At 33.5% G+C, this 27890-nt stretch overlaps 3 protein-coding genes across 3 annotated transcripts; 2 read left to right on the forward strand and 1 right to left on the reverse strand.

Annotated features, from left to right (window-relative positions):
* Window positions 1–1803: 1803 nt before the first annotated feature.
* J7337_002660 (uncharacterized protein) lies at window positions 1804–3483 on the forward strand (the record flags this gene model as incomplete). Its single annotated transcript, XM_044820387.1, has 2 exons — window positions 1804–2278; window positions 2333–3483. The coding sequence occupies 2 exons, from the start codon at window positions 1804–1806 to the stop codon at window positions 3481–3483; spliced, it is 1626 nt and encodes a 541-aa protein (XP_044684687.1).
* Window positions 3484–6326: 2843 nt separating this feature from the next.
* On the forward strand, window positions 6327–7798 carry J7337_002661 (uncharacterized protein; the record flags this gene model as incomplete). The annotated part of the gene is made up of 2 exons (XM_044820388.1): window positions 6327–7055; window positions 7142–7798. 2 exons carry the CDS (start codon window positions 6327–6329, stop codon window positions 7796–7798), a joined length of 1386 nt encoding a protein of 461 aa, XP_044684688.1.
* A 1518-nt stretch (window positions 7799–9316) lies between these two features.
* On the reverse strand, window positions 9317–10387 carry J7337_002662 (uncharacterized protein; the record flags this gene model as incomplete). Its single annotated transcript, XM_044820389.1, has 2 exons — window positions 9317–9691; window positions 9884–10387. The coding sequence occupies 2 exons, from the start codon at window positions 10385–10387 to the stop codon at window positions 9317–9319; spliced, it is 879 nt and encodes a 292-aa protein (XP_044684689.1).
* Window positions 10388–27890: the final 17503 nt, after the last annotated feature.

Here is a 27890-nt window from a genome sequence, read left to right on the forward strand (position 1 = left end):
GACTGGGTCGTGTGGTAAGCTATTAGCATCCTGCTTGGCTACGGTTTCTGTACATGATGAATGCTTTTGAGCCAATATGCTAACTACCTTGATCCTGAAACAGCATCTGAACAGATACAACTCATTTGTGCGTGTTCCTAGAGACGAACTCCAATATACAATACATGTTCGTCTGCTGAACGACCTGCGAAATATCGATCGTTTTGACTAGGCCGCCGCTCTAAAGTTAATACTTACCTAGGTACTCAGTAAAGACCATGGGGTTTAGAAATCAAGCTTGTGGGAACCTACCTATGGATGGGGGCGTGTGTGTGCTTTTCTCTGATAAAGAACGATGTGTGAATGATCTCTAGTGAACAGGATGCTCCTCCAGGAAAGTTAAGTAACACCCAGCCAAGTAATGTTTATGCATTGGCTTAAGTCTAAAGATGCGGGAGCTCATGTAAGGGTTATACCTGAGCACATACTTTAGATGCATGCGCTCGAGCTCAAGCTTGTTTTAGCCCAAACAAAACCTTGGGAAACTAGTAAAAAGGAGAAACCACCTAGGTAAGTTATATAGGCATCGATAAAGCCGTTGTCTTTCAGCTGTGTAACAGGAGAAATATGCCTCTTCTATACAATTGCAACATAGGATAGGGAGGAACTTGAACTACCACTTAACAAGGATTATTGATAGAATGCTAGACCATGCTACCATGCAAAGGGTAATGAAGCTAGGAACCTAATCCTTGGCTCATGATAACCCGTCTCATCAGGTATCATTTACAACTTGCCGCCTCACTCATGTTTCATGCCTTGCGTTGCTGGATCCATGTTGGTAGGCCGATTGTGGTCGCCTGAGGTAATAGGTTGTGGTAGAAGGGGCGGTTATTACTGTTAGAGCAACCTAAGTGTATGACTAAAATGAAAGCTAGTCTCCTTTGTGTTCTACAGTCATTTGAGCAAGCTAGCTGCCTGATGAGAATGGATGCTCTCCGATTCTGGCAAACTTTCAGCCATAAATGAGACACACTTGAACCGAATCGTAATCAACCTCTGACCATGTTTTAGTGCGTGGATTATCAGTTCAGACGTGAACGGTAACATAGCAAACGGGCCCTGTATCGTCTACGTCACTGAACCGGCACCGGCTTTACACCCGGGCCACACCTAACTAAATGATTCCTGGACTCATGGAGTGAGTTGAGGGCGGAGATACGGCTCAAGTTAGAGAACATTGGCCACTTGGTAGTCCTCTGCATCGACAAGAACACTTATTTATTCATCATCACGAGACAGCCTTCAGACGGAGAGTTAAGTTAAATGCCGAGCCGAGCACCTTTTATCAACGACTCATCAAGGTGAGATAAGCGTCGTCGAGTCACGTTATCGAGCATAATAAAGTGGATATTTGAGTTGTTGGCACAAGCTGCCTTCCTAGCCTAGCTTGGTCCTTTGGTACCTTGCGTGTAGGTGACACGCAATGCTGTACTAACAGTTACATAAGTAGCTACAGTGGCTATCTGATAGTAGAGCCCCCCGGCAACTGCCTGAATCGCCCCTGCCGCTAGGAAGCTAGCCGCTACGCGGGACGTGTTGAGTGGTCAGCTGCGTTGCTAGGCGTCCCATCTGATGGAGGTCTTAGACGGTCTGGGGAGCTTCCCCAGCCATATTACGTCGCTTGCCTGGCTTGCGCGTTTACTTCTCTCTCTTCCATCAACAACATCACTTTTCTTGTCCAACAACTGCTCCGTATTCTGTAGTCTCGCTATCGCCATCTTCAACAAAAGCAGTCACTGAAGCCTGTTCAAACAGCAGACAATGCGTTTGTCAACCTCCGCGCTCGTGCTGGGCGCTACCTCTTCGGCCATCGGCCTGCAAGAGCAGCAGATACTCGGCGGCGACTCCAAGCCTCTCGTCGATATCGACGTCAACGCCTGGACTAAGCCACTCGAGAAGTTCTTTGGCGAGATCTCATCAGAGGCCAAGGCTGTCTGGGACGAAGTCACGCTTCTTGCTCCCGACGCTGTCGAGGCTTTCAAGAAGCAGGTCCTTACCCAGCCTAAGAAAGCCAACCGTCGACCCGATGCCCACTGGGATCACATCGTCAAGGGTGCTGACGTCCAGTCCCTTTGGGTCGAGAAGAATGGTGAGAAGCATCGCGAGGTTGGCGGAAAGCTCGACAACTTCAACCTCCGCGCCAAGAAGGTCGACCCTTCAAAGCTCGGTGTTGACAAGGTCAAGCAGTACAGTGGTTATCTCGACAATGAGGAGGAGGACAAGCATCTCTTCTACTGTAAGTTGTCGTCCCGACTCGCGCCAAATTTATATCTGAACTAACACCTCGGAGGGTTCTTCGAGTCCCGTAACGACCCCAAGAACGACCCTGTCGTCCTCTGGCTTAACGGTGGCCCTGGCTGCTCTTCATTGACTGGTCTCTTCCTTGAGCTTGGACCTGCTTCCATCAACAAGAAGATCGAGCTCGTCAACAACCCCGAGTCCTGGAACAACAATGCTTCCGTCATCTTCCTTGACCAGCCCGTCAATGTAGGCTACTCCTACAGTGGCGGTTCCGTCAGCAACACTGTTGCTGCCGGCAAGGACATCTATGCTCTCCTCACCCTGTTCTTCCACCAGTTCCCCGAGTATGCCAAGCAGGACTTCCACATTGCTGGCGAGTCATATGCAGGCCACTACATCCCTGTTTTCGCCAACGAGATTCTCTCTCACGATGACCGCAACATCAACCTCAAGAGCGTCCTCATTGGCAATGGCCTTACTGATGGCTACACCCAGTATGCCTACTATCGCCCCATGGCCTGCGGTGAGGGTGGCTATCCTTCTGTCCTTAGTGACAGCGAGTGTCAGTCCATGGATAACGCTCTGCCCCGCTGCCAGTCTCTAATCAAGGGCTGCTACGAGTCCGGCAGTGCCTGGTCTTGTGTCCCCGCCAGCATCTACTGCAACAACGCCATGATGGGCCCCTACCAGCGCACCGGCCAGAATGTCTACGACATTCGAGGCAAGTGTGAGGACAGCTCCAACCTCTGCTATCCTGGCCTAGGTTACATTGCCGACTACCTGAACCGCGAAGAGGTCAAGGAGGCTCTTGGTGTTGAGGTCAGCAGCTACGACAGCTGCAACATGGACATCAACCGAAACTTCCTCTTTGCTGGAGACTGGATGCAGCCTTACCACCAGCTCGTCCCCAACGTTCTTGACAAGATCCCCGTTCTCATCTATGCTGGCGATGCCGACTTTATCTGCAACTGGTTGGGTAACCAGGCATGGACCGACAAGCTCCAGTGGTCTGGCCAGAAGGATTTCAGCCACGCCAAGATCAAGAACCTTGAGCATGACGGCAAGGAGTACGGCAAGGTCAAGTCTAGCGGTAACTTCACCTTCATGCAGATCTATGGTGCTGGCCACATGGTGCCCATGGACCAGCCCGAGGCTTCCTCTGATTTCTTCAACCGCTGGCTAAGCGGAGAGTGGTTCTAAGCTGGATCACTCGTGTATGAGGTGCTTGAATGTACACTAAAGGGGAAATTGCCAAGACTGACTTTTGAATACGCGAACAAGGACGGCATTGCATGATTATGGGAATGGTTATTAGCTTCAGACAGATACGAATTTACCACGTTTTACAAGAATGAAAGATAATATGAGGTGCCTTAGTGTTGGTTGCATGACTATCAATTGTCGTAGTACCACATGTGGATGGTCAGCTGCATCCAGCATGGCCATGCGTACCTGACATGAAATGCTACTGAGTGTACGGAGTACTGCGTACGGACGAAGGAAATCGGTATTATGTCACATCAGGAGACTCCCAAGTCCGATCGAGCCAGATCGATCTCCACCCCGGCGGAGTGAGTGACGGAAGATGAAACCACAATTACCGAGACAATCCGGCTTCTACTGACAAGATGAGCTTGTTTGCATGAAGAAAAAGAAAAGGATAGAGATAATGGAAGAACCCTAGAAACCAATGTGCTGCTTACTTTGTATGGCGACCAACTTAAAGAATCTAACTGCCAGGTATCAGGGGCTTGTCAATGTCAAACTCCGTGCCGGGCGGACGGCGGCCGGGCAGCGGGATGAAGTCAAGTTTCTACCATGTACAAAACAGAGATGGACTGAGTGCGAGAAAGAACAAGATGACTGGGGCTGATACGGAGTACCCTCTGACGAGAGACAGCAGACGTCGAACAGCGGAGGAGGCACCGGGAAGAGGGTAAAGATGCGCGGGCTAAGAGGCGAATGGATGGCGTAGAAACAAGGAGCTTCGATACGTATGGATATTGTAGATTTGTTGAGGATTCTGGGGTTTGGTTTTCGGACAGCCGCGGGACGACGGCGGTGGAGAGAACATGAAAAGACGATATTTTCCTTTCTGCAGCCCCTGTAGGTTTGACGTGACTGTGTATTCCTCTCGTGGTAGCATTCAAAACAGGTAAGTGATCTTTTATGACGGCAAGGAGATATATCAATCATAGCATCACCTATGAGATATGTACAAGAGGCTCAAGAGCTCAGAAACGGCACCAACAATCAATTAGTGGCCAAATTCTCACTCGGTTCTCAGCCAAAGCGACACCGTAATAGCTGAGCTTCCATGGAATAGATATTTTTCAAGACAGTCACACGACAGCACAAAGCAAAAAAGCCACTTACACGACAGCATTTGATAGCTTCACTCAATAGAAGGGAAAAAAAGATTACCTAGCAGCCTAGGTACTCACTCAGTAGTTAGGTAGTTTGACTTAAACGGGTCCCACATGGTCATTGCATTAGCGTATCCCCAACAAAAATCAGCCTCCAAGATGGACAGCAGCCGCACCCTGTTTACAGATTTAGAGCAATTCCCCACGTGCTCAAATACATGATATCAGATGGGTTTCGCGCATGATCTGTACCGAGAGGCTAACATTTGGATGTACTGATCTGTAAATCTGCTTCCGTCAAAGATTTCTCCCTGATCCATGGTACTCTAGTCCAGAACCCCCCGTCCCAATACACAATAATTGACCGGATCAAGTGTCGACGTCGACCAGAGATCCACGGTGACCCTTGTCTCTTAGACGAGAGCATCAGAAATAGGCAGTTCAGTTGTTAGGAGGATAATGGCCGGCGGAACTTTGCAGTCCCTAATCGTGAGCCCCTAATATCATTATCGTTATTATTGTTATTGGCATCATTGTTATTGCACTGTTTGAAGATGCTACCTAGTACTTGGAAAGGCATGGTAGGGGTAGGTAGAAAGTTATTCCAGGGCTCAGTTGCGACACATCTACCTCGGCTTGTACTCCACATTGCCACATTCATCCATGATATCCTTCAACGTCAAAGCCCACAGGTCGCAATCATGATGATCAATTTCCACGACAAATACGGTCGTCACGTACATGAAAACATATGGGATGCATCTCAAGATGAAAATGCTACACTTGATATATGGCAATGGATGTTTGTAACTCGCAATCGCGGTATAAAAGGTTTTCATGATGACCAATTCCATTTTATGGATATAAAACAACACTCAATAAGGTAAGTACCTTAGTTAGTTCACTCACTTACTTAGTAATTGAGGCCCTCGATACCAAAAGTGCCCTTGTACCTACGTACATACACCGAGCACAAGAGCCCGTGATTCAAATGCACATGGATGCCAAGTGAAACCTCGCATTGATAGGTTAAGACAAGCGTATGAGGCAGTCCATTTAGGTCCTCCCGCCCCGGAGGCGGCAACGGGTACCACACTTGGTAAACAGGTGCCATTTTCATGTTCCGTATTTTGGTAACAAGAACCCTATCATCATATGTACATACCTGCCTTTTGCCTCTAGAACAAAGGCACGGTCTCAATGGGTCCAATCCCCGGCCATTCTAGGAAGGCCGCACCTACCCAAGGTACCAACCTTACCTTGACGTACAAGTCAAGACCCGAGGGCCCCCCTCCTTCCGGGGTGGACTTGAAGGGGAGGAAAAAAAAAGAGAAGTTAAAGCCAACGTCTTCTCCTTCTTCACATTCAGGCACCTTTAAGAAGAGGGCTCCAGCCTCTTACCTCCTACTCCTACCTTTTGCAGTGGTCTCTTCTTCTTCTCCTTCTCTTGCTAGACCCCTCTAAATTAGATTTGTCTTGACCTTGCCTCACCTTACTTACTCTCATAACCTCCAACCTCGATATCTGTGCTTCGCTTTTACCATTTGCACGGACTCAACCTCAGATTGACTACCATCTTTCAGCAATCGACTAGGTATCAGGCTCAGTTGATTAGCTGAACCTCCTGCGTTACTCTTTCACCCACCAAATCCCATACAAGACTCATAGACCGCCGTCATGGCCGAGCACTTCCAACTGCTGCGCTCGACGCCAGATTCGAGCCTCTTCAGCTTCCCTCCTGCAAATGCGCCAGCCCCCATTGCGCCCATCGAGGTTCCAACATCAATCTTACGGCCGTTCAATATCCCCCAGCATATCTTTACTGGTGCTCTCGATGCCAAGGTCCCCCTGACCATCGCTATTCTGTACGCCGTGACTGTTAAGAGTCTCAACATCTACAACAAGTCCAACGGCAAGAAGCCATGGGCCATCAGCAAGACTCGTCCTTTCTTTGCCTTCGTGGTTCTTCACAACGTCTTCCTCTGTGTCTACTCTGCTTGGACCTTCTGGGGCATGCTTGCTGGTATGAAGAGGAGCATTGCCAACCCCACTGGTCCCCAGGGTCTAGCTGGTATGGCTGATAGTTTCTGTCGTCTCCATGGGTCCTCTGGTCTCGGAAACTCCGTCTACTATAACGAAACCACAAGCTCATTTGTGTCTTCGGCCGAGAACGCTGCTATCGTTGATGGTTTGCCCAGTGGAACTGTTGGGGGTCGTCTTTGGAACGAGGGGCTGGCCTACTATGGCTGGATCTTTTATCTCAGCAAGTTCTATGAGGTCCTCGATACATTCATCATTCTAGCCAAGGGCAAGCTTAGCTCTACCCTCCAGACATATCACCACGCCGGAGCCATGCTTTGCATGTGGGCTGGTATGCGTTACATGTCTGCACCCATCTGGCAGTTTGTCCTTATCAACTCCTTCATTCACTCCCTCATGGCAAGTCCCTATCCCAAACTTTTAAACCAAAAACCCTGACTGACATATTCCAGTATTTCTACTACACCCTGACTGCCTTCAACATCAGGGTCCCTACTCCCGTCAAGCGCACCCTTACCTCGATGCAAATCACACAATTCCTTGTCGGCGCAAGTAACACTGTGGCCCATTCTTTCATCTCTTACAGGGTTCCGGTCACCGTACTTCAGAAACTCTCCGCTCCAGTCGGCGGTACCACAGCCGCTCCTGATGCCAGCCAAGAGACCGTTGTCGACGGCGCAGTCGAGTCCCTCAAGAAGTTCATTTGGGGTGCTGGTGAGGGTGCCGACCCTATTGCCTCACAGGCCGTCAGTGCTGAGGCCTTTACTGCGGAGACCCAATACATCACTCAGCCATGTATTATGACCACTGGCGAGACCTTTGCTATATGGCTCAATGTGTTGTACCTCGCTCCTTTGACTTACCTTTTCGTCAGCTTCTTCATTGCCAGCTATGTCAAACGAAGTAACGCTGCCAGCAAGACCTCTCACAAGGGAGCTCACGATGTCAACGCAAACATTGCTCTTGCCGAGAAGGCTGGCTGGGATGCCGCCAAGGGCATCGAGAAGGAAATCTACGATGGTGCCAACATGGCTAATGGCTCCTCTGACGAGGCCTCACGCTCCTCGACACCCAAGAAGGCCAATGGTAAGCCACGACGAAAGGCTTAAGGAGGAAGAATTGGAAAACAAAAGAATAACAACAACCAGAACTGTGGTCTCGTCTCTCGTTTGGGTGGTGACTGGGCCGTTTCTTTCTCTGATCTAGGCAAAATTTAGAAAGCGTTTTGTGTGTTATATTACTCTAATCTGATGCAACCCGTGGGATGGTATGAAGTGCGAGTTGATATGAGCCTGAGCCGCAACAATAAAAAGTTTGAAACTGGGATTTTGCCACGTATTGTTTTGAGTGAATGTTCGTGATTCTCACGGATACTGATATATCTGAGGTCTCTCGATGTTGGGGCATTTGTATGTTCCGCAGCACTCATCTGTATGACTGTTGCTGGACATAGTGATATGTGGTCTCTGAAAGAATGATTCATGACACGGAGGCAACATGTTCATGATAAGTGAGGAGCTCGCATCGTGTGTTTTCCCAGACCCCGAATTGGAGTCTCCGTATCCCGAACTTCAGTCTCTCTCGTCAATACGAATCTCGCAGGCAATATCGGGGGCTCGGGTCTTTACAGTCATGTGCTTCTTGCAGTTACAATAACGAGTAGGGGTGATCACTTGTATTACACGTTGCATCGCTAATTTGTGTATCAAATTAGTTATACATCACCGGTATCTGTCAGCTCGTCCCATCACCACCAACGTGATGCTCCAACTCACACGCAGCAATGAGACATGAATGGGTGGGGGAATATGTAGTTTATAGTCTAGTTAATAGCAGTAACGAACCATAGAGATCTGGTGCAACCAGGTCAATCTGGCCAAATAACTACTCAATTCTCATCATATCGTAAGTTCCCTTCCGTGCCACCTATGGCAATGCAAATTCCAAAACCATCTATAATTTGAACCAGGTTATGGGAGCTCATAAAACGCCTTTCGAAAAAACAAAGAATTAAATAGCATAGCCAGAGGAGCATTCTGTATGTGCTCTCTCAAGACTGGCCGCTAAGGTAATCATACCAGGGCTGAAAACCACAATGTAGCAGCTCATATCAAGCCTGCTTTCCAGGACGCCTCGCTTTAAATAAGGGAACTCATAAAACCAGATGTGAGAGACAAGGCCAAAAGTAGTGGCCGATGGGACCGCTGCTTAACCATGAAGGTCAGCAGAAAAAGTGCATAATGGAGAGGAGGATGGATGGATGGATGGATGGGGGAGTTCGAGTTGGCGACATTTGACGATGATCAAAGTCACTCATCAGGGAATTTCTATCGATCTATAATGCTTCCGTGGTGGCTTTATGAAGCTGACGGCTTCGGGTATCTCATACTGCAACTTGGGCAGGTGTGTCGTAAGGAACGTGGTGGGCAACCATGTGCTGGCGTATCGAATCTCCATCAAAGTCTGAATCGAGCATGACACTGAAACAGGAGCATCTGCTGGCAGGGACGATCTCAATCTCAACCTCAAGAAAGAAAAAGTACTGGACATTTTCGTCTCCAGATGACAACTTTGTTGTCGGCAGTTGTTTGATACTGGCGACTGCGAGTAAAATTGTCGTACTTTGCTCAGAAAGTGCTCCAGTTCCAATCCCTAGGCACACTGACAGCGAGTTCAGGGCCACGAGGCAGTTCGGAGGCGTCTCCAAAACCGGTACCGATGGGAGTTGAGGGGGTAGGGTTGGGCGCATCCGAAGAGGCGGCACTCGAAGCACGGCTGCTATTACGTGTATACCAACTCTTGAACTCTTCACAGCAGTGACGACAGGTTCGGGAAAGGGGGGCGCGAGGATTGAACTTGGCATCATGATCGAGAGGAGCGGCAAAGGTGGAATGAGAGTCGCAGAAAATGTGACCGCACTTTCGGCAGTGGTGACGTCGAGTGAAATAGCTAAAAGTCCGCTTGCAAGTCGGGTCATCACAAACAGTAGATTCGGCATCGGGCTGCGGAAATATAATGTTAGCTGACTGTAGCAAAGAAACAACACGAAATATGCTGGCAACTGGGATGGGGTGAGACATGAGGGGGTCTGGGGTTGTACGAGTCGGGGCGTTGAATGGATCTGAGACAATGGCGCATGCAAGTAGGTGATGTGCGAGGAAGATGGAGCGACGGCTTGTTTCTGCTTTACTGACCTTCCAGTGCTTGCGAGTAGGCTGAGCCTTGACTTCGGGGAACATGTCGGGATCGAAATCGCCGTCAATGCTGCTCTGAGTGCTATCGCCGGTCGAAACACGTGCTAGCTTGTTGGTGAAGACGGACATGCCAGGGAGATTGATGAGGCTGCTGTTGGTACGTCTCAAGGCGCCATCAGGCTCGATGCTGGAGGCAGAAGCAGCATCATCAATGGGCATTTTATTGGACTTGGAGGGGAACAAGTTTGGACGCAGGGCTGCGGGCATATACATGGGCCGAGTCTGTCGTGCATGGTGCGCTCTGGGAGAAGTGGGAGTTGAGGAGGCGGAGTTGGGGCTGGTGGACTCATTGGTGTCGATGGGTGAAATCTGAGGTCCAACCGAGATCTGATATGACTGATTCCGTTGATGCGTAGGGCGCTGCTGCTGCTGTTGCTGCTGGGGGAAGAAATGGCGTGAGTGCTGGTCTCCCGCAAGAGTGGGCATAATGAGGTCGGCAGCCATTATTATCGTAGGTTGAGTGGAGAGTAATTATTGATATACGGAGGACGGAGAGAGGTTGTATGTGTTTTAGCTCGTGGCCTCTGAGAAACAGGAGAGGGGGGTTGTTGCTTGGGTATTTGCACAACGCTTGGAAGTCGAGGGATTGGTTGGACAGATATACCTACCTATGTAGGTAGGTAGGGACAGAGTTATGATCGATTCGGGTTTTGCTACGACCGACAATACAGTACAGTAGAGTAGTTGAACGGAAAAGTTATGTTAGACGAGCAAGAGTCGAGCAAGGGCGGGCCACGCAGAGTTTAAACCAAGCGAACTGCAGTTGCTCAAGGAGGGATATGTACTCCGTATCTACTAGTTATTAGATCCTGGGAAGAACAGCGCGGGCAACACCGTCGCGTGGAGACCGGGGGCGGAAGAGGTACGTACCTCTTGTCTGCAGAACGAACTTCTTAACTGACTGGGGGATCCTAACGTACTAGCCCAGCGCTTGACTCTTAGCGCATGACAAGGATGTGGCCTCTCTCTTGCATGTGGAGATGGGAGGCGGTGGGCGGTGGAGCTGATGATGGATGGAGTGAGTGAGTGAGTGAGTGAGTGAGTGAGTGAGTGAATGGGAGGGTGGGTGGGTGGATGGGTTTGGCTTCCATGAGGTTGAGGTTGAGGTTGTGGTTACGGTTGTGGTTGTTCAGTGCTTGGCTTGGAGCAGAGCAACTGTAGTGAGTGGCCGACCGGGGTCTGCCCTTGTTGCGTCGCTGTGTCTGTCTCGGTTCCTCCTCTTGAGCGAGCGTCGTCTCAACGGTTAACCAACCGTCAATAATGTCTCAAGCAGCTGCCCAGAATTGGGGTATCCGTACGGAGTAGGTACGTAGTCAAGAGTCCCTAGGGGTTCAAGATCCTCCCTTTGCTGATGCAGTTTGACCGGTGTCGGATGCGGTCTATACCTTGCCTTGTCTGGTCAATGCCACACAAAACAAGACCATGTCTTGAGATTTTCCATACCGTGATGTAATTCAGGACTCTCGCGACTCAGTCAAAAGCTCGCGGTATCCGGATACGGTAAAGGGTCTTGAGAGATAAACAGGACAGAAATAGCTCGCTCGATAATTGATTACTTACCTGCCTGCCTGTGCGTAACTGCGGACAGGATGTTTCTCTATGCCGGCACTCTGGTTGGATGGCTTCGGCGTTCGCTGGAGACAGATCCAATCCGGTGGGTTGACCTGGTCGATCAAAGATTTATTATGCCCCTGTATGTCAACCATCTTCTACTCCGTACGTACGTACATACTACGCAGTACGCTACAGGACCATTACGACAAGCGATTCATTACCTATGCTGGTCCGTGATTCATTGTGACGGGCAGCTTGTGGTTATCGTTTGATGACGGGGTTCGACGAGGAACTTGAGTGAAAACAGCTATAGTTAGGTGCCTACTAAGGTACAGTACCTAGGTAGGCAATTCCATTGCTTTCGAATGCCGGCTGTGGGTGGTATTACTGCCGGTTCCAAGTGGTGATACACTACCCTCGGGTACTGTGCTGTGCTGTGCTCGTGTCTGCGTGTTGTGTTGTGTTGTGTTGTGTTGTGTTGTGTTCTCGACAGCGGGATTTCGGCTAAATCAAGAACCGGAGGCTTTTAAGTCAGGTAATGGGCTGCATATTTGAGCCACAGGATCCTTGACAATTGTCACCTTGAGTTCCGAATCCTGTTGCTCTTTGAGGTCCTGCCGTCTGAGCAAGCATGCCTGTTCCTGTCGGATCTTGATGGATGAACTTACTTTGTAATTATACTGTATAATAACGGCAACGGCTATGTGTATGTACATACGTATTGGATGTTCGTTCATCAATGAATACATACCTACAGTAAGTGTGGCCAACTTTGCCCGGTCCGCGGGGCTGACTATCGTAGGGCGGCAATTGGACAAGCGCGCTCTCTACCTAGGCCAAGCATGTCTCCGCTAGATAGGGAGCCTGGCCTGGCTAGGTACCTGGGGCCAAAGGCAATCAAAGTCAGAGCGCTCTGCAAGGTTCAAGGGTCGAGCCACTAGAGCCTTTCTTACAGATGTACAGTACAGCCCCTGAATTATTATTATTTTAATACTTAGCAGGGCCCCCTTATAAGCCCCCCTATAATCTGTTATAATTACTAATAATTATAAGGCATTATATAATCTAGCTTATCTTTAGCAGTAGTAACTATATTAACTACTAATTAATTTAAAAAGTAAAGTAAGAAAATAAACTTTATTTTATAATAATTATATAGCCTTTTTAATAGAATTTACTTAAATTATTAAAAAATAGATATAATTTTTAGTATTATAAAGGTTAAAAATGCCTATAAATTAACCTTTTTTTCTAATTTAATTTTTTAATTTAATTAAATTTTATAATATTATTATTTTAACTTATTTTAAGTTATTTTTTTAATTAATTTACTTTTAATTTTACCTAAGCCTTATTTTTATAAAATAGATTATAATAAGCCTAAGGCTATAAGATTTAAGCTAATTAAAAAGCCTTAAATCCCTAGCTAGGTTATTATCTTACTTATAAAGGATTTTTTTAATATTATAGCTTCTATATCCCCTATAACTAATAACTTTAATAAAAATAACTTTAATACTATATTTAATAAGGAATATAACTATAATAATAATAATTTTAGTATTACTAAAATCCTTTAAGTTTAGGCTATTTACTAAAGGTATTTTTATTTATTTTAACTTATTTTTAGCTTTTAATTTCTTCTTATAGTTAACTTTACTTTATAAACTAGCTTTAAGCTATAGCTTTAACTTTATATACCCTTTATCTTTAATTAAGACCTTTTTTTATTATCTTTATACTTTAAAAGTTATCTTTTTATCTAACTATAAAGAATAGAGCTATAACTAAAAAAGAATATATTATAGCTAAAACTTTATAAAACTATATAAGCTTAACCTTTACTAAAATAGCTACCTAGCTATTACTTACTAAAAGGTAAGTTTAGTATATAGTTTTAGCTTTAAGCTTACCTAGTAAAGCTTATATAGGTAGACTTCTCTTTATACTTAATTATATTATTAATTACTTAAAAGTAGTTATTATAACCCTTTTAAGCTTTTATTATATTATATCTTAGTTTTAACTTAAAGAAAAGCTACTTTAGCTTAAGAAATACTTTAACTAAGCCTTAACTTAAGTAATATCTTAAGTAAGAGCTATATACCTAGTTTAGCTTATATAAATTTACTTAATTAATTATAACTATTAATAATACCTTAACTTTATACTTTAATAAAGATATTTCCTTTTTAATAATTAAAAAAAGTAGATTTAGTTTAATAAGACTTAAGTTAATAGCCTAGCTTTTAGTTAGAAATAGATTATAGTTTTTAATAGTAAGGACCTTATAGTATTTATAAGGCCTTATATAAAGGTAAATAGTTAGATATTTTAAGGCTATTTTATAAGTAGTTATAAAAGACCTAGGCTTATATAAGAAAAGTTTTAAAGTAAGATTATTAATATTTATTAAGGGCTTAGGCTTTAGCCTAAGCCTTTATAGAATTAAGTAACCTCTAGATTTAGGATAGATCTAGGCTAGAATTAAAAGTATTTAAAGGAATTTTTTAAAAGAAATTCCTTTTTCTTTTTTTCTTTTTTTAAGTCTAATAATATATCTATATTAATATTCTCTAATTATAGCTAAAAAGCTAGTTTATAATAATTATTAAACTTTTTTTAGCTTAAAATAGTAATAAACTTCCTAGCTACTACTTATAATATAAAACCTTTAAGATTTAGAATTAATAATATAATAAAAAAATAGTAAGTAATATAGCTTATATAAAGTATAGCTTAATAATAACCTAAAGAACCTATAGCCTTATAGGTAATAGAAGTTTTTTAAAGTATCTAGGTTTAATAAGCCTAAATATAAACCTAGTTTTAAAATAATCTTAATACTCTTTAAAATTACCTTACTAAATAGATTTAAAAGTAACTTAATATTAAAATAGTATTATTATAGCCTTTAAGTATTTAAGTTATATTTTAATTAATCTTAACTTTAAATATAGTAAAAGCTAGACTAAAGTTAGTATATTAATAATAATTACTAACTATCTTTAAGTTTAATAGTAATAAGACTATATAGCTATTTTAAAAGATAGTAATAAAATATATATTAGCTATTTAAGTAGTAGAAATTAAAAATAATAAAGATATATAAATATATATTTTTATAAACTTAAAAGGTAAAGTACTTTATATAATTAAGTTATTTTTTAAAATAAAAAAATAAAAAGGCTTTAACTTTATTATATTTCTAGCTTACTTAAAAAGTATATATAAGGACTAGTATAAGTAAGAAATTATATAAATTAAATTAAAATAAATCTATTAATATAATAATAAGCTATTTATAAAATTTTTTATTTATTTTAGCTAAAAGTTAGTAATAGTAAAGAGCCTTAACTAAAATAGTAATATAAAGTTAATTTACTTTTAGTATATACTAAACTATATTATATAAGACTATAATATTAGCTATAATATTTCTTAAAATAATTTTAAAGTAATTATTAAGTATTACTATAGTATTACTATAAATATTAAGTTATAGTAATTAAAAGAAAAGTTTTATAAATCTAGTATATATACTATATTTATCTTACTTTTAATAAAAAATAGTAAAAGTAACTCTTTAATAACTAGTATTAATATAACTTTAACTTAATAAAATATACTTAAAAGTTAAGTAAAGCTAACTTAAGTTTAGGCCTAGAAGTAATAAAAAGCTTAGTAAGTTTTAGTAAATATTTTTAAAAATTAAAGATAAAAGTAATAATACTTTTATTATAATAATATAACTTACTAAATATAAAACTATTATCTTAATTACCTCTTATAACTTTAGTAAATAGATAAATATATTTATAATATAGTAATAAGTAAAAGAAATAATAAATTAAGTAAAGAGATATTAGACTTAGAAAATTAATTACTTTTATAAAAAGTCTTATATAAGGGCTAAAAGTAAGATATAAAAGACCTATATATATTTATATTATAACGGATGAGGTGTGTAGCTTAGGGTAAGAAATCTAGCCTTATTAGTAAGAATAGAGGACTGTCTGTCTTAACAGATATAAAAGGACAGGACCTTAAGGGGGATTTTAGCTTCTTTATACTTTTTTAGACTAAATTTTATATATTTTATCCTTATATCTAATATTATTAAATTAATTACTTAATTCTCTATTTAATAATAAAGACCTTATTTTAATTAAACCTTTATAGCTAGTTATATAGAGTTTATAATTAAAGATATATTAGGAAATATTATCCCTTATAGTCTTTTCCTTATTATTATTCTTTACCTTTAAATTAGTCCCTAAAACCTAGATAATCTAATTTACTAATAATTACTAGCTAAAGGGATTTTAAAATTAATTAATTAGTTAAAAAGGAAGGTACTTTTATATTACCTAAAGTTATAGATCCTATTAAAAGAAGAAAATATTAAAATAAGAAAATAAAAAGTAAAAGACTATAATAATAATAATAATAATAATTTACTTATAAGAGTAATAAAAAGTAATAGATCCTTTATATATTAAATTAAAAGTAATAAAACTAAATATTTCTTAAATATAAAAAGTAATATTATAATTAATAATCTAGGATTACCTTATACTTATTTCCTATTTTAGGATAGTATTATACTTTAGTACTTAAGTATAACTAGTCTTAACTTAGTAATATAAAGATAGTATTATAATAAGCTTTAGAAATACTTACTTAATTAAAAATAATATAGATTAGGGTCCCTATACTAAAGACAGGAATTTAAAGACCTTCTCCTTTTAAATAACTAACTTTAGTAATATCTTAGAATTCTAGTAGGAAATCCTTTAAAACTATTTAATTAGATAAGTCTTTAAGACCTTACTATAAGATATTCTTATATTACTAATATTCTAGACTTTTATAAAAAACTTAGTAGTTATAATAGCTACTAGTATAATAATTTTATAGAAAATAGATATAAGGGATATCCCTAAGAGCTTATATAAAGTATAAAGAAGTAATATAATTATATTAAAATAATATAAACTAATTAATTACTATATACTTACTAAAATAAACTCTATTAATACTTTCTTTTTATTTAATAAGATAGATACCCTTTTTATAAAAATAGGAACCTAACTAGTTATAATAGCTCTAGCTATAATAGTTACTTAACTTTAAGCCCTTATTATAGCTATTTAAAACTATTATAAACTGTATACTATAATTAATAATATTGCTTTATATATAGAGATCTTTAATAGTAGTAATATTACTAAATATCTTTACTATTTTAAGTACTATATAGATAATTCTAATATACCTAAAGAAAAATAAGTAATAACTATAAAAGCTTTTACTATTCCCTCCCTTATTAAGGATATATACTAAGCCTATAAAAGCTATAGTTAGGAGGAGGTAAAGAAAAATCTTAAGGAAATATTTATAGCTAAAGATAATACTACTTTTAATAGCCTAGAGGTAAAGCTTAAGAAGCTAAACCTAAAATAGCTCCTAAATAACTATCCTTAAATAATTAAATAGTTAATATACTACTAATTTAAATTTAAGAAGCTAGAAGCTAACTATAAGGATATAATAACCTAATTTAAGAATATCCTAAATACTATATATTAAAAAGTCTTAGATAAAGTTTTACTCTAATTTAAGAAAAATTAGAAAGAGATAAAAGCTATACCTTATAGTAAACTTACTTAAATAATTAGGTAAATAGCTAATAATAAGATCTCTAAAGCTAAGAACTATTATTATTTTAAAGATACTAAAGATATCCCTATAACTTTATAAAATACTAAAGTAAAATCTATAAAGATAGTTTTTAAGTAGATCTTTAAAAAAGAATAAAAGATAGTTATAAAAGTTACTATAGATAACCTTACTAACTTAATAAGGAAAATATAAATTAATACCTTTAGTAAATTTAAAAGCACTTTTTAAGAAATAGTAAAGGAAATAGTTATAAAGTAATTAAATAAAAAGGCTATAAACTAGATAATAGCTTAGCTATAATATATTATAATCTAGACTTATTTAATAGCTATTAAATAAAATAATTAAATAAAAGAGGATTATAATATAAAAGTAAATATAAATTATATTAACTAAAGGTAATAATACTTATATTAGTACTATAGTAAGAAAGGGTACTTCCCTAAGACTTACTATAATCTAGAGTATAATAGAAAAAATAGACTAGTAGATTATAATATAACTAGTAAAATAGCCTAGATAAGATACTAGAAAATGCTAATCTTAGCTTACTTAATATATAAAGTAAAAGGTAACTTTAGGGTTAAAAAGCTAATTTATATATAGGTCTTTAGATTCCCTAAATCCTACTTTATTATAATTACTAAGTAAATAATAGCTTATAATAATATAAAGGTTAGCTAAAATATATAAGGCAAGGTTACTAGTATTATCTAAAAATACCTAGAGAAATAGCTAAACCTTAAACCTTATATACTACTATATACTTACCTAGAAGATAATACTTAATTACTTATAAAGGTTACTAATAGATTATATAATAAAACCTAGCCTAAAGCTCTAAAGTTAATATAAATAAACTTTATTATATTTAATAATAGCTTAAGTATAAATTTAAGAAATTAAAAGCCCCTACTACCTTTTAAAATATAAATCTTTAATATAAATATTAATATAAATATAAAAAAATAGGTATATATTAATAATAAAGAAAAAGTTAAAGCTACTAAAATCCTAAAATAGAGAATAATAGTAAAAGACTTAGGGAGTCTTAGTCTTTTAAGATAGAGGAAAGGACTTAAAAGATTAAATAATCTTAAATCTTACTAACTTTAAATTTATAATAAAATTAAAATAGATCTATATATTAAAAAGATTAGTATAACTATCTAAAATATAATAATACTTAACCCTTAATTTAGTAAAGAGGTTATAGAAAAACTTAGAAATATAATAAATAGTATTACTAAGATCTTATACTAAATAGTTAGGAGTATATAACCTAGTTAATATAACTTAACCTTAATAAATATAATCTAGTTTACTAGGTAAGACTATAGTAATAGTTACTAGAAGTAAATAAGTATAATAGTTAAAATCTATACTATTTAATTTAAAACTAATAGTAAAGATATAACTAATTAATTAGATAAGTATACCTAGAATTATAAAAAGCCTAAATTAAAAAAAGGAAAATATATAATTATAAAGAATAAAGGCACCCCTTATAAGATAAGGATAATTATCTAGACTATAAACTAATATATAGTGCCCTAGCTAGTTAATTTATAAAAAGGAAATAAAACTATTTATTAAAATATAATAGCTTTTTATAATAAGGATTTAAAGGATATAGCAGTTAATAGCCTTAATATAGATACTTACCTCTAGAGTAAAGATAAAGTGCTAGTATAAAGGCAAGAACTACTAAAAATTATAGTTAGGCTTAATAACTTTAATAAAAATATTATAGAAGCTATAATAAATATAAAGTCTAAAGGAAATATTATTTTAGAAAAGATTATAAAAGCTTATAAGCTAAAGGTAATTAAAGTTAAAGCTATAATAATATCCTATATAAGGAATAAGCTTAAAATAATAAGCTAAGTAAAGGCTAAAGTATATTTAGTAAATATATAGGTTTTATAATATTTTTTTATTACCTTAGTAAGAGTTACTATCCCCTTTATTTTAAGGATACTATTTATAAGGTTAACTTAAGTAATATTTAATTACTTATTAAAAGATAGATTAATATTACTAATTTACTAACTAGGTAATATAAAGTTTATTACCTTAGCTATAAGATTAGTTAAGTAAGAGCTAGTATAAACTAGAATTAAGGGATTAGTTAATTTAAAATAAATATTAACTCTTATACTAAGCTAGGAGTTAAAGGTATATTAAGCTTAGAAAAGGATAATATCTTACCTTTAGTTAAAGTAATAAGCTAAGAATCTGTAGATAAGGTTATTAAGCTAATTACTAAGGAAAGTATAAGATAATATAAAGAAGTCTTTAAAGCTACCTTTTAAGAGATTAAATAATATTAAGGTATAACTAATTAGATTAAAAAGAAATTAAGTAAAAATAAGAGTATAAATATAGTAAATATTAAAGTTAATATAATATATAAATAAAAAGGAATTAAGATTTACTTTATAAATAATATACTATTAGATAGGTTAGTCTTAAATAAAGACTTTTTATAGAAAGAGAAGAAATAGGTAAAAATTAAAGATATATTAAATATAGTAATAAAGTACTTTAAGTAAATTACCTTAAAATTCTTTAAGATAAAGAGAGAGAGTAAGCTAAAAGGAGAAAGGCTCCTAAAACTAAAAGATTAGGTAAGTAGTATACTAATTAAAGCTAAATTAGATATATTCCTTAAAGTAATATATAATTAAAAAGCTATACTAGTATAAGACTTTATAGAATATAAGTAACTAGACTTAATTATAGCTTTTCTTTAAGTCCTAAAAGTTATACCTTATAAAGTATAGCAAGCTAGGGATATCCCTATTTCTAAAAGATATAAGGTAGTAGTTATTAGGCTACTAAAAGAATAACTTACTTAAGGAGTTTTAGAAGAATCTTATAGTACTTATTAAAACCCTTAGTTCTTAGTTATTAAGAAAGATAGTAATTTCTAACTAATTAACTCTATAACCTTAATAAATAAGGTAATTATAAAAGATAGCTTATCTTTGCTATATATAGATAAGTTTTTAGCTAATTTTACTATATATAAGGTTATTTTATTACTAGATTTCTTTTTAAGATATAATTAGTTCTTTCTAGATAAGAAGAGCAGGGATATAATTATATTTAATATATTAATAAAGCTATTAAGGATATATAATTTGCCTTAAGGAGCAATAAACTTAGTAATATAATTTATAAGGAATATTATTTATATCTTTAAAGACCTTATCTTAGAGGTTTATAGGGCTTTTTTTAATAATATTTATATTAAAAAACTAACTATTACTTATAAGGATAAATAAATTGCCCTAAGGGTAAAGAGGTATATCCTTAAGTACCTAATTAATATTAATAAAGTACTTCTTAATATAAAGTTATTAAGGTATACTATTACTAAAAGGAAGTCTTAATTTTACTAAAAGATAATAGTAGTAGTAAGGTATCTCTATAGTATATATAAAAGAGCCTCTAATAATACTAAAGTAATTAAGATTATAAAATAGAAAAATTATACTAATATTAAAGAGGTATAATCTTTCTTTAAAATAACTAGATATTATAAGTAATAGATCTATTACTTTATTTAAATTACTAAACCCCTTATAAAGCTATTTTAAAAGGATATTAAGTTCTATTAAGGCTAACCAGAATAGGAAGTAATAGATACCCTAAAGGCTAAAATAACTTAACCCTTTCTTTTAATTACCCTTAACTATATAGAAGAGGTAAAGGAAGTTATCTTTATAGTTAATATAAGCCTAACTAGTTAGGGAGTAGTATTAATATAAGTTATTAAAAGAAAATATTATTTAATATATTTTAAGTTAAGGTTATAGAATAAAGCTAAGTTAGTATATAATATAATAAAGAGGGAATATTAAGTAGCTTTATATATATTTAAAAGACTTAAGGAAATAATATATAGTATTAAGTTTACTCTAAAAACTAATATATAAGTCTTAATATACTAGTTAAATAGTAAGGCAAATAATATATTAAGGTCTTTTATCTTTTAATAGATTAGCTATTTACTTTTCTTTAACTTTAAGGTAAAGTATATACTAAGCCTAAAGAATAGAGTTACTAATAGATTATTATATAAGCTAGTAGGGCTATTTAATTAGTTAGATATAGAGGTTAAGGAAGATATAGAGGATTTTATTAACCTTTACTTTAATATAGTTAAGATTAATAAATCCTTTAAAGTCCTAGATAGGAATTATATACTTAAGTTAGAATACTTAGCTTAATACCTATTAATACTAAAGAGGCTACTAAGGATAACAGATTCCTAATACTATACTTTCTAGAAGTAAAATAAAGCATTTTTTATTTAAGGTTACTAATTCTAGAAGTGCCTATAAAGGCAGTAAAAGCAGCTTCTATTAGTTAAAGAAGATCTAGTAATCTAAAAGCAAGTAATTAGATAATATTATAAAGCTAGTAGCTATAAAAAGCATAATATAACTATAAACCTTATTAAAAGAAGGTATTACTAAAAGAACCTTTAGGGAAATATAGTAGCTGCTATTAAATCTTATAAGACTTATTAGAAATATTACTTATAATACCTAAAGGAGAAAGTCTAATATATAGTACTAGATAATCTTTTTATTAAAGTCTATTTTAATACTTAATATATATTAAATAACTAAAGATATAAGTATTTACTTAAAGTATATTATAATCTAATAGGCTAGATTAAAGTTAAGCTACTAAAGGTATTATTAATAAAGGTAATAGTACGATTTATTAAAGGCCTTATTTTATACTTTAAGATAATTATAATAGCTATAGTAGATAAAGGACTTAAGATAAAGAAGGAACTCTTAAGAGTATTTTAGTAATATAGTATAAAGACTATTAAGATATTACTATATAATCTTAAGGCTAACAGTCTAAATAAGTATAGGTATTATATACTTTAAAAGGTATTAGAAAAGCTTAAGTATAAAAGGAAATATACCTAGGTAGATAATCTTAAATATACTCTATTTACTAAGTAAATAGCCTTAAAGAAGTTATATAAATTTTTACCTTTTTACCTTATATATAGCTAGGAGCCTATATACCCTTTAAAAGTTAAGTATCTTATATAGTAATTAATTAATTAAAATACAGTTAATATACTAAAAGAAAGGCTTAAAGTATAAATCTATATCTTAGAAATAAAAGGGTTAGATATAAAAAGGGCTAAAGTAAAAGTTACTAAATACTAGTAGAAAGCAGTAGCTTAATATAATAGTAAACTTTAATATAAGATATAATAATAGCTATTATAAGTTAAAGACCTTATTTTTAAATATAATATATTAAAAGTAAATAATATATTAATTAGGTATAAGTTAATTAAGAAATAGGATAGCTTATTTTATATTATTAAGTACTATTTAAAAGCTAACTTTTATATACTTTAAGAGCTAGGTATAATATTACCTTTAAGTAAGTTAGTCTATAGGGACTAGCTTTAAAAGTTTATTAAAAATAAAGATAGATAGTAGACTTATAAAAAGGACCTAGAGCTAGATAAGGAAGTAAGAGGCATTATGCCTCTATAAGGCTTAGTCTCTAGTACTAGAAATGCTAAACTGAATAATTAGCTAGGGTTAAGGGTAACTTAATTAATACTATAAACTAAAGTAATCTCTAACTCTAGGAATAAGATTAGTAATAGTAAAAATAAAGGGGAGGATTTAAGTATACTAAACCTAATACTAAACTTATATAAAGGACTACTAGTATACTTTAAGGTATAACTAAAAAAGCTCCTAAAAGCTAAGAGAGATACCTATAAATTAATTAATTAATCCTAGGATTAATTAAAAAGGGTAAAGATTAAAAGCCTTTAGCTTTATAATAGCTAAAATATAGAAAGTAGAGTTAATAATACTAAAAGCATTTAGTATTAATTATACTTTTAGTAAGGGAGGAGAAAGTAAGTAATAATAAAAAAAGAAGAAATAAAAATAACTATTTTTATAAAAACCTATAATCTCTATAAGTAATTATTTAATTATATTAAAAAAGAGAGAGTAAAATTATAAATTATAGATTATAGTAAAAATTATAAAAGCTTAAAAAGAGAATATAAGATTTAGCTAAAATAGGGAAAAGATATTAAGTAAGAAAGCCTTAAGAAATATAAATAAAAAACTAGAAGTAAATAATTACTTAATATATAGGAAAGATAAGCCTTTAAATAGCTAGTATTTTACTAAAATAAGAAATATAAAATCTAGACTTAAAAGAAATAGATTAGCTTTAATATACTTTAAGAACTTAAGATTTAGATTAGATACTACTTAAATACCTAGATAATATAAAAGATATACTAAAGATATGCTTTTAATATCTTAAATAAGTATTAAATATATTTTAGATTCCTTAAATATAGTACTAAAATTGCAGATTTTTAGGATATAGACCTTAAAGAATTTAAATAAAGTAAGATTTATTATAAGGAGAATATAGTTTTAAGAACTAGGGTATTAACTAATTACCTAGTTCTATAAATCCTATATTAAAAACCTAGTTTCTATTACCTAAAGATACTTTATTTCTTACCCTTTAGCTATTTAATTATAAATTTAATACTTTTAACTACTACTATACTATCTAGTTTATTACCTTATAGTATTATAAGCTATTAGTAGGTAATTCTTAAAGAAAACTAAGGGTTTAATTAATTTATAAATACTTAGTAAGATCCTCTAGCTTATAAAAAAGAACTTACTTTAGTAATACTATCTTTTCCTAGTAAAGAAGCCTTAAGGAGGCTAGATAGGAGGTTATTAGCTTAATAAATAGAAAGAAAGCGCTAGTTATAATTAGCCTTTATATTCTAAATATAGTTAAAGTATTAACTACTTTAAAAACCTTTAATTAAGATATAATAATAAAAAGGCTAAAGGAAATACTTATTATTCTAGCTAATAGTAAAGAGGTAGGAATTAATATAGTTTTAGTATATTTTAGGATTATAAAGGTTAAAGGAATTAATTAAAAGGGCTTTAAAGTAAGGCTTACTTTTAATAAGCTTAAAAAAGAACTAGCCCTAATAGTAAGTAAACTTAGCCAGGATATATATAGGCTAGAGTAATTAATAAACATACTTAGCAAGCTATATAGTAAAAGTAGTATTACTTTAGCTAGTAAATATAAGTATTTTCTTTTAGAAAGTAAAGGCTAATTTAATAGTTAGTATTAAAAAGTTAGGAGGAAGAGAATATAAAAGCTTAATATATAGGGAATACTATATCTAGTTAAGAGCTATATTAATATAAATCTAAATATTAAAGAAGTTAAAAATCTAAGGGATTAGTTAGTATAAGGAGTAATATAAAAAGTAATAATATATATAAGTATATAAGAGGTAAAGTTCTTAAAATCTTCTATACTAATTTAAATATTATTATATAATTATTAATAATAATTAACTTTATAAAAGAACTTAGATTTATAAATATAGTAATTAGTAACTATAATAAGATTTAAAATAGCTTTCTTTCCTTTTTTTAAGAAGTTAAGGCTATTAAGAGCTTTAATAGATATAATAATAGGTATTAGTATTAAAAGGTTAAAGTAATAAAAGAGATTAGTTAAATAAGAAAAGTTAAGGTAGAGATTAAAAGAATAAAAGGAAAGGAAAAGAGATAAAAGGTAATAAAAAAGGGAAAGATCTTAAGTTTAAGATAAGAGCTTTAAGTGCCTGGTTATAATAAATTACTAATATAGCTATATAGAGGGTTTCTATAAGTATAAAAAGCTTTTTTTTCTCTTTTTTAATTCCTTTTTCTTTTTTCTATTTAATATATTACTTACTTCTTATTTTATTAGCTAACCTACCTTCCTGCCTTTATACTTTAAGGCTACTTAAAGCTATTCCTAACTTATATTAATAATTACCTTTATTCCCCCTTATACTAACCTGCACTCTTGCTATTATAAATCTCGCGTTTATATATATATTTCCTCTATTATATTAAGATTAGAAGTATTTAATTAGTTAGTTTTATACCTTTTAAGTCTTATAAAAGCCTTATTATACTAATAACCTGCTTTACTTTTAAAATAATTATTACTCCTTACCTTTAATTACTTATAATAATATTTAATAATAGCCTCTAGACTGGCAAGTCTTTATATATATATAGTAGAAACCTTAGCCCTTTTAATTAGAAAACCTAGATTACCTAGCCTATATTTAAAAAAAATAATAAGTATTATTTCCTTTACTTTATTAATTAAACTATATAGTATTTAATTATTTATAGTAGATATTATATTAAGAATAGTAAGGGAGACTTTTATAATATTAGAAAATATAATAATACTAATAACTTCTGCTTTAATATAGCTCTTATAATATAGCTAGCTATAGTTTATTTATAAGAAAACTAAAGAGACTTTAAATTATTTAATCCCTTAATATATAATATTACTTATATCTTTAAATAGTATAAGGTAGTTATTAAAAAGGTACTAATATTAAATAGCTTTAAAAGATAGTTAAAAAATAGTAAGACTAATATAACTTAACTTAGTTACTATTTCCTATTAGTTTAATTACTTAAGTAAATAGAGTAGAGCTAATATATTAGTAATAAGGCTTTAATATAGCTTTCAATAATAACTTTATATAAGATAATTAATATTTATTATATCTATAAGTAAGCCTTTATTATTTAAAGTAATAAGAGCTTTATTAACTTGCTTTTCTTAGCTAATACTAAATGATTAAATAGATAATACTATAAGAAAAAGCTCTTAGATAGAATATTAAAAGTTAAAATAGACTTTAGCTTCTATACTTTCCTTATTAATTAAAGGCTTATAGTTACTAAAAGGAGGTTTATTAGCTTAATAGTTTACTTTAATAACACTAAATACTAGGTCTTTATTTTATAAGACTAGGCAAAAGGCTAACTTTATATTTTTAATACTTATAAAATAAGCTAAATATCTTATATTAAGGCTATAATCTTAGCTTAAAGAGAATAGCTAGTAATATATAGTATTTTATATAACTTTAATTATTTTATGCCCTTATTAATATATTAGCCTAACTTTAATAGCTATAGATTACTATCTATTTAATTACTTAATATAATAATATAATCTTATATTAGTCTTAAGTATATAACTATAAGAAGATTTAAATTACTTATTATACTAAATATTAATAGTAAAAGAAAGTCTTTTTAATAAAAGGCCTGCTTATAATATAGTAATTAAGTACTAATCCCTTAGGAGATTATAAAGCCTAGTCTTATTATATATTAAAGGGATCTAGTATACTCCTTAACCTAGATAGTAATTCTTAAAAAGCTTAAGGTAATATTTAAGAAGTACTTTTATTAAAAGAGAGGAAAAGATAGTAAGCTAACTAGAGCTATACTTTAAAGAAGAATATTTAAGTAAGCTAAATTACTAAAGTAGAAGTAAGGTATCTCTTAAAACCTAAATAAATTATAGCTATTTAGTTACTTTAAAAGATATAATTATATTTATATTAAAAGGCTAGGCTTAGAGATAAAGCTAGATTAGAGTAAGTATATACTTTAATAAATTAAGTCTAAGTCTTATAATAATATACTTACTTAAAGGAAAAAGGAGTTTTATAAGCCTATTACTATAATAAAGCTAATTTAAATAATAGGCTTTTAAGCTATTAGGCTTATAAAACTTAAAGTAAATATTTATAAGACTATACTAGATTTTAATAGTATTTCCTTTTAATCTAGGCTTTAGTAAGTAATTAATCTATTTAATTAATTAGGCTCTTTTTTATAAAGGTTATTGCTAATCTTTATCTACAGTTAGGACTATAGCTTAATAGAACTAATATACTTATCTCCTTTACCTTTAAAAACTCTTTTACTTTTAAAATCTTTTATACCCTTAAAAGCTTAAATTTACCTAGCCTATATAATAATTATAAGGCTAGCTCTAAAATCCTTTATAATAAGCTTACCTCTTTAAGTTAATAAAGGACTTATTTAATATCCTTAAATTACTCTTAGTAAGGAAAATAAAAGACCTATTTAATACCCCTAAACTCTAAATAACCTTACTACTAACTAGTAGTTAGTTAAAGTTACCTTAATAAAGCAGTTAATACTTATAAGCCTTACTTTACTACTAAAACTAAATAATTATATAGATCTTAAGTTACTTATATATTAGCTAGGGTACTAAAGCCTTAATCCCTTCCTTTCCTTACCCCTATTACCTAGTATTAAGTATACCTTTAAGCTAATTATATAGCTAAGCCTATAATTAAAGAGCTAAGAACTAGTAGTTTACTTAAGCCTAATATTAAGTTAAGCTACTATTATAGTTATAATTAATAAGCCTATAGCTATTAAAGATACTTTATATATAGCTTACTATAGAATAATAGATAGGGATAAAGAAGCTATAAAAAAGATAATTAAGGACTTAGGGGTTTATACTTATAAAATAATTAAAGAACTGAAAATATAGCGCTTACCTATTTAAAGAGTCTTTAAATACCTTTACCTTTTAATTTTAAAGATTTAAGCTAGTTTTATATCTATTAGGCTAATAAGCCCTAACTAGTAGGATAATATCTAGAATACTATAGTAATTACTTTCTATCTTAAAGCTTAGCTAGGTTAATTATATAAAGAATAAATAGTAATAAAGAATTAAAATTAATATAAAAGAGTTAGATAGTTTTTTAAAATAGTAATTAATT

Source organism: Fusarium musae, chromosome 2 (assembly GCF_019915245.1).
Source record: "Fusarium musae strain F31 chromosome 2, whole genome shotgun sequence".
Lineage (NCBI taxonomy): Eukaryota > Fungi > Ascomycota > Sordariomycetes > Hypocreales > Nectriaceae > Fusarium > Fusarium musae.